At 45.9% G+C, this 12607-nt stretch overlaps 1 protein-coding gene across 8 annotated transcripts in view; it reads right to left on the bottom strand.

Annotated features, from left to right (window-relative positions):
* The window catches only part of LOC129016775 (tensin-3-like), a 310903-nt gene that overhangs the window by 216807 nt on the left and 81489 nt on the right, over positions 1-12607 (bottom strand). For all 8 annotated transcript variants that reach the window (XR_010124801.1, XR_010124802.1, XM_063657179.1 and 5 more), the window contains exons 4-6: positions 10371-10423; positions 7862-8033; positions 5653-5703 (exon numbers count right to left, since the gene is read on the bottom strand). Coding sequence is in view for 6 of the 8 variants with exons in the window: in XM_063657179.1 (XP_063513249.1) it covers positions 5653-5703; positions 7862-8033; positions 10371-10423 (276 nt within the window). In the remaining 2 variants the exon portion in view is untranslated. The remainder of the gene's footprint in view (positions 1-5652; positions 5704-7861; positions 8034-10370; positions 10424-12607) is intronic.

Genomic DNA, 12607 nt, shown 5'->3' with positions numbered 1-12607 from the left:
CAAAACAAAACAAAAAACCTAATGTTGCACCTGAAGGAACAAAGAACAAACTAAACCCCAAATTAGCAAAGGAAGGAAAAAACAAAGGTTGGAGCAGAAACAAATAAAGGAGAGACTAGAAAAACAATAGAAAAGATCAACAAAACTAAGGGTTTGGTTTCCTGAAGACTAACAAAATGGACAAATCTTTACCTAGACTAACATAAAAAGAGAAAACTCAAAATCAGAAATGAAAGAGCAGTCATCATAACTGATGCCATTTAGACACAAAGAAACACAAAAAACTACAAACAATTACATAGCAATAAATCGGATAACCTGGAACAAACTCATAAATTCCTAGACACATACCACCTACTAAGACTGAATCATGAAGAAACAGAGAATCTGAACAAAACAATAACAAGTAAGGAGATTGAATCAGTAATATAAACTCTCCGACAAAGAAAAGCCCAGGACCTGATCACTTAACTGATGAATTCCATCATCGAAAAAAAGAGAAAACTTTGCTATGGTTTAAATATTAGCCCCTTCCAAAACTCATGTTGAAATTTAATCTCCAATGTGGCAGTATTGAGTGGTGAGGCCTTTAAGAGATGACTGGGTCATGGGGAACCTTGCCTTCATGAATGGGTTAATACATCTGCGGATTAATTAACTAATGGGTTAACGAGTTATCACAGGAGCGGAACTGGTGGCTTTCTAAGAAGAGGAAGAGAGACCTGAGCTAGCACCCTCAGCCCCCTCGCCATGTGATGCCCCGTGCAGCCTCAGGACCTCTGCAGAGTCCCCAAGAGCAAGAAGGCGCTCACCAGACGCAGCCCCTTGAGCTTGGACATCTCAGCTCCTATAAATTTTAATATAAGAAATAAATTCCTTTTCTTTACAAATCACCCAGTTTCACATATTCTGTTATAAGTAACAGAAAACAGACTACTGCAAACTCTGCCAGAAAGCTGAAGAAATGCAAACACTTTCAAACTCATTTTACAAGGCCAGCAGTACCCTGATATGAGGTCTTTCTTAATGCAATAGTAAGTATTTAAGGTTTTGCAGGCTGCAAAGTCTTGTTTCAACCATTCAAACCTACCCCTGCATTGTGGGTGGAAGCAGCCATGGATGTACGTGAACAGATGGAGGTGGCCATGTTCCACTCAAACTACGTATGGAACTGAAGTAGGACATCTTCATGTAATGTTCATGTAAATAAAGCTCTTAGCTCACAGGATGTAGAAAACACAAGAGGGCACGATAGGCTCATGGACTGTTACGTTTTAGTGCAAGCTGCATTCTTTTGGACTTGGAACTGTTCTTAACAAAAATCACAGAATCACTAATTGCACAATTTTCCATGGGTATTCTTCACCATGGACTCAGAAACAAAAGGCATGGTGTGGATGAAATCTCCCAAAAGAACTGCAGGCCATTTCTGGTCAGTCAATAACCAGGATGTGGAGGGGTGAGGAGGAGACTGCACACACCCACACAAACACAAGCCTCTGCATCACACAGCAGAATGGGAAGCATAGCAGGACTGACACTCACTCTGTTCCCGCCCAGGCTGAGACACGCCCAGCTATGCTAGAAATTCCTGGCATGTGTGGAAGGATACGCGCATTCTGCAAAGCAGGCGGATTTCGCCAAATGTCAGCGATTTCACCCCTGCAGTGATGATGATGAACTTCTGTTAACATCGACATCAGCAATTTCAAATTAAAAGAGGGCTTATCTCTCAGGGCACAATTTCTAAGCTTTTCAAAAATGATTTACATGGCACCAGAAGAGGGCAAGCGATTAGCAAATCACTTCTGAGAAGTTTCAACATGTTCCCATGAATTCCACTAACAAGAGCTGTCCAGAAAGCCTAAAGTTGCTTAGCAAAATGATGAATTTTAGAAAGCTCTAGGTGGTCCCCACTAGGACCCATATGTTTTAAATAATCTCATCATTTCTTTCAATTTCATCTAAAAAATTGAAGTGAACAACAACTAAAATGGAATAAATGGCCAAGGATGGCACTTTTCAAGTCCAGCAACTCCAAGAGTCTTCTGACAATGCAGCTGGCAGCAGGTCTGGGTGCGCCCTAGAACCTGCACTTTCCACAGGTGCTGCTGCTGGGCCCAGGCTCACAGCTCAGGAATGCTGCTTAGAACAGCTTGCTACGTGATCCTGGGCAATGATGATCCATCAATATCAGGCTCACTGTGTCAAGATCACCACACCAAGCCTGAAAAGCATAGGTTGTTTTAATTAACAAGAATTACATTGATTTAAAAGTCTGTCTGACTCTCTCTCTCTCTCTCTCTTTTTCTCTCTCTTAGTTTGCACCAAAACACAATTTGGGTGGAGGATCCATAATTTAACATAATACTTGAAAAGATCAGGTCATCATAGACAATTTGGTGGTCCTAATGGGTGTGCCTGTCCATTTGGGGGGAAAATATGATCAAGTTAGATGTGAGGAAAGAGACAATACCAGAGAGAAGCAAATAACATCTGTGTGTCCCTGATGGAAGTTTTCTGCACATCGAATGGTCATCAAATGCCTTACAGCTGTAAACAGCATCCACAGGCCAGCCTACCTAGTGCCTTTGCGGGAAAGATATACTGAGAGTCTAACATAACTCAAATGGAAGCTTCTTTCAAACTAAATTCCATAATACAATGGATTTCTGTGCAGTTTTTTAGTGTGAAAGAGTCCGGAAGAAAAAAAAAACACTTCTATCTTGAACCGTCAACACTTCCTAGATACTTTGATGGTCCTAAGAATGCTTTGTCAAACACACAAAACAGGGAGCTGCCCATTAACGAACAGCGACCCCAGCCCCCTGGCTACATCCTTTCCCAAAGGATTCCTCCCTGACTCAAGGTGTGACTGGGATAAGAGCTTTTCTCTAATAGTAAGTTTCTGGCAGGAGGGTTAAGCTTCACACGCTTACCCCTCAGTGAGTTTGCTTTCAGTCCAACCCCTTTCAACACCAATCACATTTGAGGAGCAGTGCAAAGCAGCTGAGAAAACTGGGAATTAAGAGGAAAGATCCCAGGAGGTAGGAGGAGGAAGCATGGAAGGAACCCGATGCAGCCAGGAGGAGGAGTGCCCACCAGCTATGCACCTGGGCTGCCGGCATCCACCAAGCCTGCTGGGGCTGACACACAGACAGTCCCAGCCACTCTGTGAAGATGCACAGGCCACATCTGCACTGCAATGGCTCCACGTGGAAAGGACGACATGTTTACTGCAATGGCATCATGCCATCATCTAGTCTATCAACTGATTACCATAACTCAAGACGGCATGGAAAGTCTGACACAGTCCATCTGAAAAGGGCATAGCTGTTTTGAAAAGGAGGGCTTTCCATGAAAAATAAAATTTAATAAAAACGAAACGATTTGCTCTCATAACTGTGGTCAATTTGGGGTCAATAGTTTCAAATGTCCAGCTACACATTCAGGGACCACAATCCTATAAATTCTAAGGCCAAACTTGGGGAGGTGTGATAACTCTTTGTTTCCTTCTTTAAGAGCAAGTAGGAAAACCTAAAGACAAACCCATAAGGAGCGCATCACACCAGCTCAAAGCGGAAATGTGCTCATATGCAGCAGTTGTCTCCATCTCAACTCCAAAGGCTAAAGCCTAGCCAGACCCCCAAATGTGAGAGGGGGTGCGCTCACCCTGCAGTGAATGACGACCACATGCTGGGGGTTGCTGTTCAGCCAGGACTCCTGTGCCTTGCATATGGTACACATCTTATCCAGGGGCAGTGCGTGGAGCTCCGGCCAGCCCACATCCATGATGTGCAACAAGAGAGGGGAGCTCCCTCAGTTTCCATTTCCTGAAACCTTCTGAGGCCATCTCACAATGACTTCTTTCATCATCGATACATTTCATTTGGGAGTAAAGAACATGCTGGGTGACCCTTTCCTAAAACTCAGTGAGCACGAGGACCAACTTCCTTCACTGGGAAGAAAAAATAAAGCATTATACTGCCCACGTGATGCCTCTTCCTCTAGGGGCTCATCTGCTCTTCTGCAGCTGGGGTGACAATTCTAGAAAGGTCTTTGAGTTGCCGATGGTGCAGGTTGTGTGAAGAGGGCTGCAGTCCAGTGAGATCTCAAACAGCAGTCCTAGGCCCAAGCTGCTGCCAAAATCTCCCCACTCGGGTTAAAATCCCAGTTTGGAGAGTGCAGCCAGCCATCTCCCACACTGTGCAGACAACACCTCAGAGACAATCTCCTGGAAAGGCAGGACTTAAGGAGGAAGCACCTTCAAAACCCTGATTAAGTTTGGTGCTTGGACAAAGAAAATCACCACCATGTGCTAAAGACACAGTGACTCGGTACAGAACTGCAGCTCTGAGCATCCTGAGGCACACAGAAGTCCACAGTGGCCTGTGGCCACATGGGGGTGTTGCTTTTCCTTTGATTTCCTTTTGTCAGTAGGGTGAGGACAAGGGGCTCTATCTTACGATGAAAGTCGTAGAAATAGTGTAAGATTGTTGGAAATTTCAGAAAACTGCCAGGAAGTAGGAAAAGTCACTACCGCTGCCACCACTCAAAGATAACCACTGCAATGTTTTCATGAATCCCTTAGTCTCTTTTCCATATACATTCAGCATAATTGAGATACCATTATACATAAATTCTATACTCTACTATTGATAACTAGTATTAAAATAGGCAACTTATCATGTTTCCGCTCTGTTACTCTAATGGCTGCAAAATATTTCAACATATAGAATATACATACATATATTACCACAACTTATGTTGACTGAGTCTTAAAATTATCCCAAGCTTTGCTATTGAAAATGATCATGAAGGGTGAGGGGCAAGGGGAATGAGAGCATTAGGACAAATACCTAATGCGTGAGGAGCTTAAAACCTAGATGACAGGTTGATAGGTGCAGCAAATCACCATGACACATGTATATCTATATAACAAACCTGCACGTTCTGCACCTGTATCCCAGAACTTAAAGTAAAATTTGAAAAAATTTTAACAATTTTTTAAAAAATGAAAATTATCATGAAAGGAGTGGATTACTATGACCATAAAGAGATACTAGGAGAAGAGAGCCCCATGCTGATGGAAATGTTTTGTCTCTTGTTTGTGGTGGCTTAACAAATCTATACACATGATGCAGTTTAGATTTGTTCTATACATATATTTGTTATAGATTTGTTCCATGCATATATATATGCAGTATATATGAAAGATCCCAGGAGGCGGGAGGAGGAAGCATCACGTGTATAGATTTGTTCTATACATATATATGTAGTATTTATCATCTATACACACGATGCCGAGAAACACACATGTACGCAAAACCAGGGAAATGTGAGTGAGGTCCGTGGACTATACCAATGCCAACTTCCTGACCTAGATATTTTACTATTAGTGTTGTAAGAGTCTCCCACTGGAAAGACTGGGTGAGAAGTACAGGAGATCTCTGTATTATTTTCACAACTTCCTATGAATCTCTAACTATTTCAAACTGAAAAAAAAAGTAATTAAAACAATTGATATGAACAATTCCTAATACTCCTTATCAAGTCACATTCCACAAAGACTAGTAGCAAATTATTTTTGCACAAAATAAGCATTGTTTACATTTTTCAAAAATGCAGAATATAAAGGGATGAACTCCATACCTTTGGGTTAAGCTTTGTAAGGTCATATCTCTTTTCTGAAAGATTCAATACCTATAAAAGAGAGAAAAAATGCCTTGCGTAAAATAGATTTTAATATTTTAAAAAATTAATACTTTAATTTTTATTTAATTTTAATTAATACTAATTTTTTAAAAAAATATCTAAAATCTTCACACTCACAAATTGGGGGATAAAAAGCTTTTAGACAAATCCTTGACATCAGAGATGAAAGGAGAAAACACACTGCATTTTTACATGATGTTTCCCTTCCAGGTACTGAGGATCAGAAAAGATTGAAAAATATAGACGTGTGTGGTCACAGAATACAAAACAAATAAAATAAATAAGATAAGGATGGCATACAGAACCCTTACACATAAAGTCTATATTCTACTTCGTTAACTAGTATTAAACCAGGCAATTTACCGTGTTACTATTTTTTTTTTAATTCTCATGGCTACAAAATATCCCAACATACAGGATATATATATGTACACATATATATACACACACACACATAAAAAATATATAATATAAAATATATATACATATATATATAAAATAAATTCCATGGTCTTGCTCCTGACAACACAAACTGACCCAATAGAGAGGTGGCACATGGTGGGGAAGGCAGTCCCTCCTCTATGGCCTGGTGGCCCCAGGCCTGGAAAGGGCTGAGTTCATGCCCAGCCAAGAGCCACGGCCTAAGTTCACTGAAAAAATCACAGCCATTTGTGGAACCTTGCTAAATACTCCAGTAGTTCAAAATGAAAAAAATAATAACAATAATGTTCCAGCAACAAGGAGCCTTAAAAATTAACTAAATGTCCCTCTCACTTCAGAGTCAGAGATGTGAGGAAAGTGAAGGGTGGGGGCTTGTCCTGGTCACCCAGCAAGCCCTGTTTATGACAAGGGGGGGCGCTGCTTTGAGACCCACAGTTCATTTCTTAACCCTGCACAAGAAAAAGATCCCTGCCATAGCCATTTTGCAGGGAGAGCTCTGGCCCTGACAAGGCCCCACAGACAGGTGCTGGCCAGGGCTCCAGGCCCTCTGCATGGTCTCTTTGGGGAAGGTGGACTGGGGAAGAGGGGAAGGATGGCCAGAGAGGAGACTCGGGATGTGCTGACCAGCCTGGGAGTGGCTTCCAAAGGAAGGAGCCATGGTCCTGCAGAGCACACTGCCTCAGTGATGAAGGAGGAAGCCCTGGGGAGGAGAGGGCCCCTGGTGAGAGGCACCACCATCAGATGGGGCTTGGCCACCACTTCCTGTCCACTGCCAGGTCACAGACAAGATGGGCTTCAAGACGAGAAAGAGGCAGGAGCTTGAGTGAATCAAGGATTGGGGAGGGGTCAGGACACAGGAAGCACCCGGGCCAGGGCTGCTCTGGCATCAGACGGAGGCCACATCCTACTCTGCCACTTGGGTCCACCTCTCCCAGCCACTGGTGCCCCAGTCATTGGAGCAGACCAACAAGGAAGACAATGACCACCTTGTAGGCTTGCGGGGCAGATTAGCTTTACCACAGATAAGGAGGCCTCCTTACTAGAGATAAGAAGGCAGGTAGAGAGAGGGTGCCAGGGAGCTGTCATTCAATCCCATTAGTGACTGTTGACAGCAGAAGGAAGTCAGCCTCCACCTGGGCTACCAACCATGGGAACAGAAAACAAGGGGCCAATCAGAGGGTGAGAGATGGTGAGAAGCTGTTCTGTATTATTTATTCCTAAGATGTGGCTCCACCATCAACTCGACACGTGTGTTTTGAAAATCAACCTGTCTCCTTGTCTCCAGGGCAGCCCCTGGTTTCTTGGGTGCCCACCTAATTTGTCTTCCTAATTTCTGGCTCAGGAGGAGAGTCACAAGTTTGTCTTTTGATACCAGGGATGCAGCATGGGAGTGCAGGGGTGGCTGGCCGGGGACATGTCCCAAGGCACTGGGGAGCCAGCCTCACTGATGAGTGCAGGACGAGGCAACAGCCATCCCTGTGGTCAGCAGTCGTGTGTCCCTGAAAGCTACCTACAGAGACACATAAGGCTCCTCCCCAGGCGTGGCAGCAGAGAGACACAGGACGAGGGCGACATGGACAGCTGTGTGAGCCCAGGCCCTTGAGCTTCTCCCTCATGTGTAAACCAGTGTTCTGTGAGTGCCCATCCCTACACAGTGCCTGTTGCAGAGCCTGCCCAAAGGCTCCCGGAGCTGCCCACCTCTCACCAGGTAGTTGTCCCCATGCTTGGACTTGAGCATGCGCGTGACCTCCTGCAGGTTGTGCAGGTAGGATTCCTCGGAGCAGCCGGCGGGGAAGGACACGGCGATGATGCGCTCCGTGATGTAAGTGAGGTCCAGCCCATGGCCCTCCTCCATGGTGGGACTCAGGATGACGAGCCTGCGAGAGAGCAGTGGGCAGATCAGAAGCAGGGTAAGGAGACAACAGACATCCCCTAGGAAAAAGGTGAAGACGACGGACACTCATCCCCAGGGTGTTCACACCAGCACCTGGGCGGCCAGCTACGGGAATTTACAGTGTGCACAGCCTCTGCGCTGTGTTCCCATAATGGTGGGCAGTGTGGGGAGGGGCACAAGATTGAATTTTCCTAGCAGGGCATGACAGGGTACCGCAAGCTGCAGCCAGGGAACGCACAAAGAGAAAGCAACCCAGAGCAGTGACACATGGGCTCAGATGCAAAAGCACGAAGGCGGGAAGGACTTTTTGTGGTTTCACTGGGAGCGGGAACAGGGTTCAAGGTGGGACTCCTGGAGAGGGAGCCTCAACCCTGCTCCGAGGTATCAAGGTCGGCACGAGGGGACACCGGGAGGGGGCCAGGAGGAAGAGGAGATGGTGTGAGCAGAAGCCAAACATCAGCAAGCAGCTCCTCGTGTCCGTATGTGGCATCCTGGGGCAGGTGTGGCCAAGGATGAGGCTGGTGAGGTGGCCAGCTATGGTCGTGGAGGACCCTACAGGCCCAAGAAGGAGGCAGGACCTCACGTGGAGAGGGGACCAGCTGGGGCATAATCAAAGCGGCCTTTCATCTACTGAGCAGCAACTCAGCAGACTCCTATCAGAAGGCTAAGAGCTCCATGGGGCCCCGCTGGGACGCCACCCAGCTAACCACAGGCCAGGTGGATGCAGAGTAGAATGTGGGGCTGGCCACCCAGCCAGGGGCCCAGGTGGCCAGGGCAGGTCCCCAAGTGTGAGATGAAGACTGTGGAGGAGGGAAGAGGGAAGAGGGTAGAAATGGTCATGTCATGGCCAGCAGCCTGAGGACGTGGGCAGGACTGGCAGTGTGGGAGCCAGGCACCCAATGTGACTGGAGACAAGGGCCTCCCACAGACCACAGATTCTCCACCAGCCCTGTGGTTCCCAGGGAGGCCTGAGCCCCTCCCAGGAGGGCTCCTAACATTAGGGCTGAGGGTGGTATCCAGGAGGAGGTGGAAAAGGTTCCAGGGAGAGGGGATGAGGTCAAACCCAATCGGTGCCCCCATGAGGTAAAGCCAGAGGCATGGGTCCACAGGACGTGTCCTTAAGTCCCTCCAAAGTGCTGCCACCAGCTTTGGAGTTTTCATTTTTACTACTCCTATGTGTTCCTCTCTTTCTTTTAATTTTAGAAAAATTCAAAACCATATAAAATGGTTTTACAAACCTCCATGTACCCACATCACCTAACTTCAAAATTACCGACACACAGCTAACCTTTGTCCATCAATACCCCCAGCAATCTCCTCCACCACTTTGATTGCTTTAAAGCAATCCCAGATACTATGTAATTTCATTTATAAATCTTGCAGTATTGATTTCTAAAAGATAAGGGCACTTTTTGATTAAAATGTCTACAACGCCATTATCACACCTTGAAAAGAAATAATAACATCAAACATCCAATACCATACATTTATTTTTATTTTTATTTATTTTTATTTTTTCGAGACAGAGTCTCACTCTGTCGCCAGGCTGGAATGCAGTGGCACAATCTCGGCTTGCTGCAATCTCTGCCTCCCGGGTTAAAGGGATTCTCCTGCCTCAGCCTCCCGAATAGCTGGGATTACAGGCATGCACTACCACACCCGGCTAATTTTGTATTTTTAGTAGAGATGGGTTTTCACTATGTTGGCCAGGATGGTCTCGATCTCTTGACCTTATGGTCTCCTCACCTCAGCCTCCCAAAGTGCTGGGATTACAAGCGTGAGCTACTGCGCCCGGCCCATACATTTATTTTTTAAGGTTGATTTGTTCAAATCAGCATCCAAACAATTCCCAAGGATTTTGTTTTCTCTACCTTATTTATCAGACATGGATTTAATTCCAAGTCAAATTGAACACTGTTAGAACAGAAATGAAGCGCTTCCTACGGTCATGAGGATCCACAGTGAGTGCCTCTCCAGAAAATGCTGGCTCAGGGCCCCCATCATCTGCTCTAAAGGGGCTCTTGCCAGCACACCCTGGAGTCTCCCCCAAAAGTGACACTTGCACAATCAGGCCTCAGCAGTGCAATTATTTATTCAAAGACAATCACAGGTGTTTCTACCAGCTGGGCTTCTGACCCTGACACAGCATTTAGAAACGGATAGAAAACGTGGCCTGTATCACCTTTGATTGGCAATGTTTACAACCAAAACAGAAATTATGATTTCTACAGAATAAAATGATGCCATGCCCAAGTTTCCTCTGTGGAGAGCTGACCTACAGCCAGAGACACAGGAATGCATGACCCACACAGACACTCACCACAGAGGTTTATCATGGCAGAGAGAACTGGACAGTGTGGAACTCCCTGGAGCCTGCAAATAACAAAACAAGGGTCATTTTGAAGTTTCCTTTCCTGCCAGTCTACATGACACAGACACCACTGAGAGGGAACAATGACAGCTGTCCCATAGTTTAATTATAAACTGCAAGTCAATCATAACTGCTAGCTCACCTTATCACCTCAGAAGGGTCTACACCATGTTGTGTGCTTCAGCTCACCAGAGGACGCAATGCCACTAACTAGCATCAGGACGGGCTTCCACAGGAGCCAGTGAGGCCACCCTCCAGTCAGGGCAAGGTAGGCATCACTTGGCGTGCAAACAGTGCCCTGCCATCCAACACGGGAGGTGCCAGATGACACCAGCACTATGACTATCATGGCTGCTATTATTTACTTGAAAGAACCAATTAATGAGTGACTTTCAGGAATTGTCAATCATACCTACTCTTTTTTAAAGAGCCTATTCAACAGAGAGAAGAGACTCGGGTTATAATTACTTTACAGTTATGTAACTCTTCCTTGTGCATAAGGGTTGTTATATACTATGGTGACAGAGATCTACTATTTCAGGAAAAATGCCCAGCAACTGTATGAGTAAGAAGGCTCTCCAATATTTCAGAAGTGAGGAAATTGGGGCTCAAAGAGGGAAGCGATCTTGTCAGATGGCAGTGGTGAATGGGGAAACCCAGACACCCCCTACAGGGCTCCCTCGAAGTCTCTTTCTGGCCCAAGCCAGGTAATGCTGCACACATGAGCCCAGAGACCCCCGAGTTGGGGGGACACAGAGCCTCCAGCACTCCTCCTGCTCCCCGATCAAAGCAGGCCCACAGACACCACCATCAGAGGTATCAACACCCCCGATCACACCTGGGATCCCACTCAGGCAGGTGCAGCTCACCTGGACTCCTTTGGCAAGAAATGAACAGAAAACAAATTCTATGTATATTTCGGAGACCAACAATACAGATGTTTTCCTGAAATCATAGCAATGCAAAGCCTAGTACCAATTCCAAAACAGCAGAGATCATCGTCTCAGCCTCCCAAGACAGGGGCAGGATCTAGGGGTGTGCTCTTGAGTTCTACACCAAGGTGCTGGTGAGCTCAGCCCTGGGTCCACCTCCTCATTGCTTTCCCTGGGCAAGCCCCTTGGTCACTCCACTTCTTTGTCTCCTGCCTTTTGAAGTGAGAATAGTAACAGACAGGGCCAGTCTCATGGAGCTGTCCAGGGATTCACTGAGGTAATTCTGTCAATGGCTTGGAACCCAGCCTGGCACCGCATGGCCACTGCCCGTGCTGGGCAGACCTGGTCAAGTGAAGTCCCGTGGTCTCCAGACCCCGCCCACCCCGACTTCTGAGGTGCACCCCCTGCTCATCCCCTGTGCCCACAAAGCTGCAGGAGGCTCTAAACATGTTCCTCTGATCTTCTCAAAGCCCTAACCCAAAGCCTTTCACAGCTCAGACTAGACAGCTACAAAACAGGAGACTACTCTTTTGCCTAGTAGAGCAGCAAAAATAAAAATCTTGAAAACATTTTTTAAAGTTTTGGTGAAATATAAACAGATGCAAGATTTCAGAGGACAACTTGTCAGTGTGTATAAAAAGTATTTAGAATACGGCCGGGCACAGTGGCTCACACCTGTAATCCCAGCACTTTCAGAGGCCGAGGTGGGCAGATCACTTGAAGCCAGGAGTTCAAGACCACCCTGGCCAACATGGTGAAACGACGTCTCTACTAAAAATACAAAAATTAGCCTGTGTGGTGGCGCACACCTGTAATCCCAGCTACTCAGGAGGCTGAGGCACAAGAATCACTTGAACCTGGGAGGAGGAGGTTGCAGTGAGCCGAGATCGTGCCACCGCACTCTAGCCTGGGCAACAGAGCAAGACTCTGTCCCAAACAAATAAACAAAAAAAAAAAGTATTTAGAATGCAATCCCAGAAGCAAACTGAATGCACTAAAATGAAGTCTCCGAAAAGTAAGGAAATGATACATCAAAAACCCGTTTAGGTTAATTCATACAACCTGTACATGTAAGACTCAAATTCAAGCAGCTCAGATGCAATCCTAATAGAACCAATCCCATCAAAGAGAAATTCAGCTTAACCAGGGTCCCATTTACTTCAAAAAAGTGTTCAATAAGCCAACATCTCAGGGGAGAACAGCAAGGAGTTTGACCGACCATGGTCCTGGGTCTTATATGAACCCACCAGGATC

Source organism: Pongo pygmaeus, chromosome 19, assembly GCF_028885625.2.
Source record: "Pongo pygmaeus isolate AG05252 chromosome 19, NHGRI_mPonPyg2-v2.0_pri, whole genome shotgun sequence".
NCBI classification, from domain to species: domain Eukaryota; kingdom Metazoa; phylum Chordata; class Mammalia; order Primates; family Hominidae; genus Pongo; species Pongo pygmaeus.
Note: the sequence above shows the minus strand (reverse complement) of the source record. Positions and strands in the feature narration are given on the sequence as shown.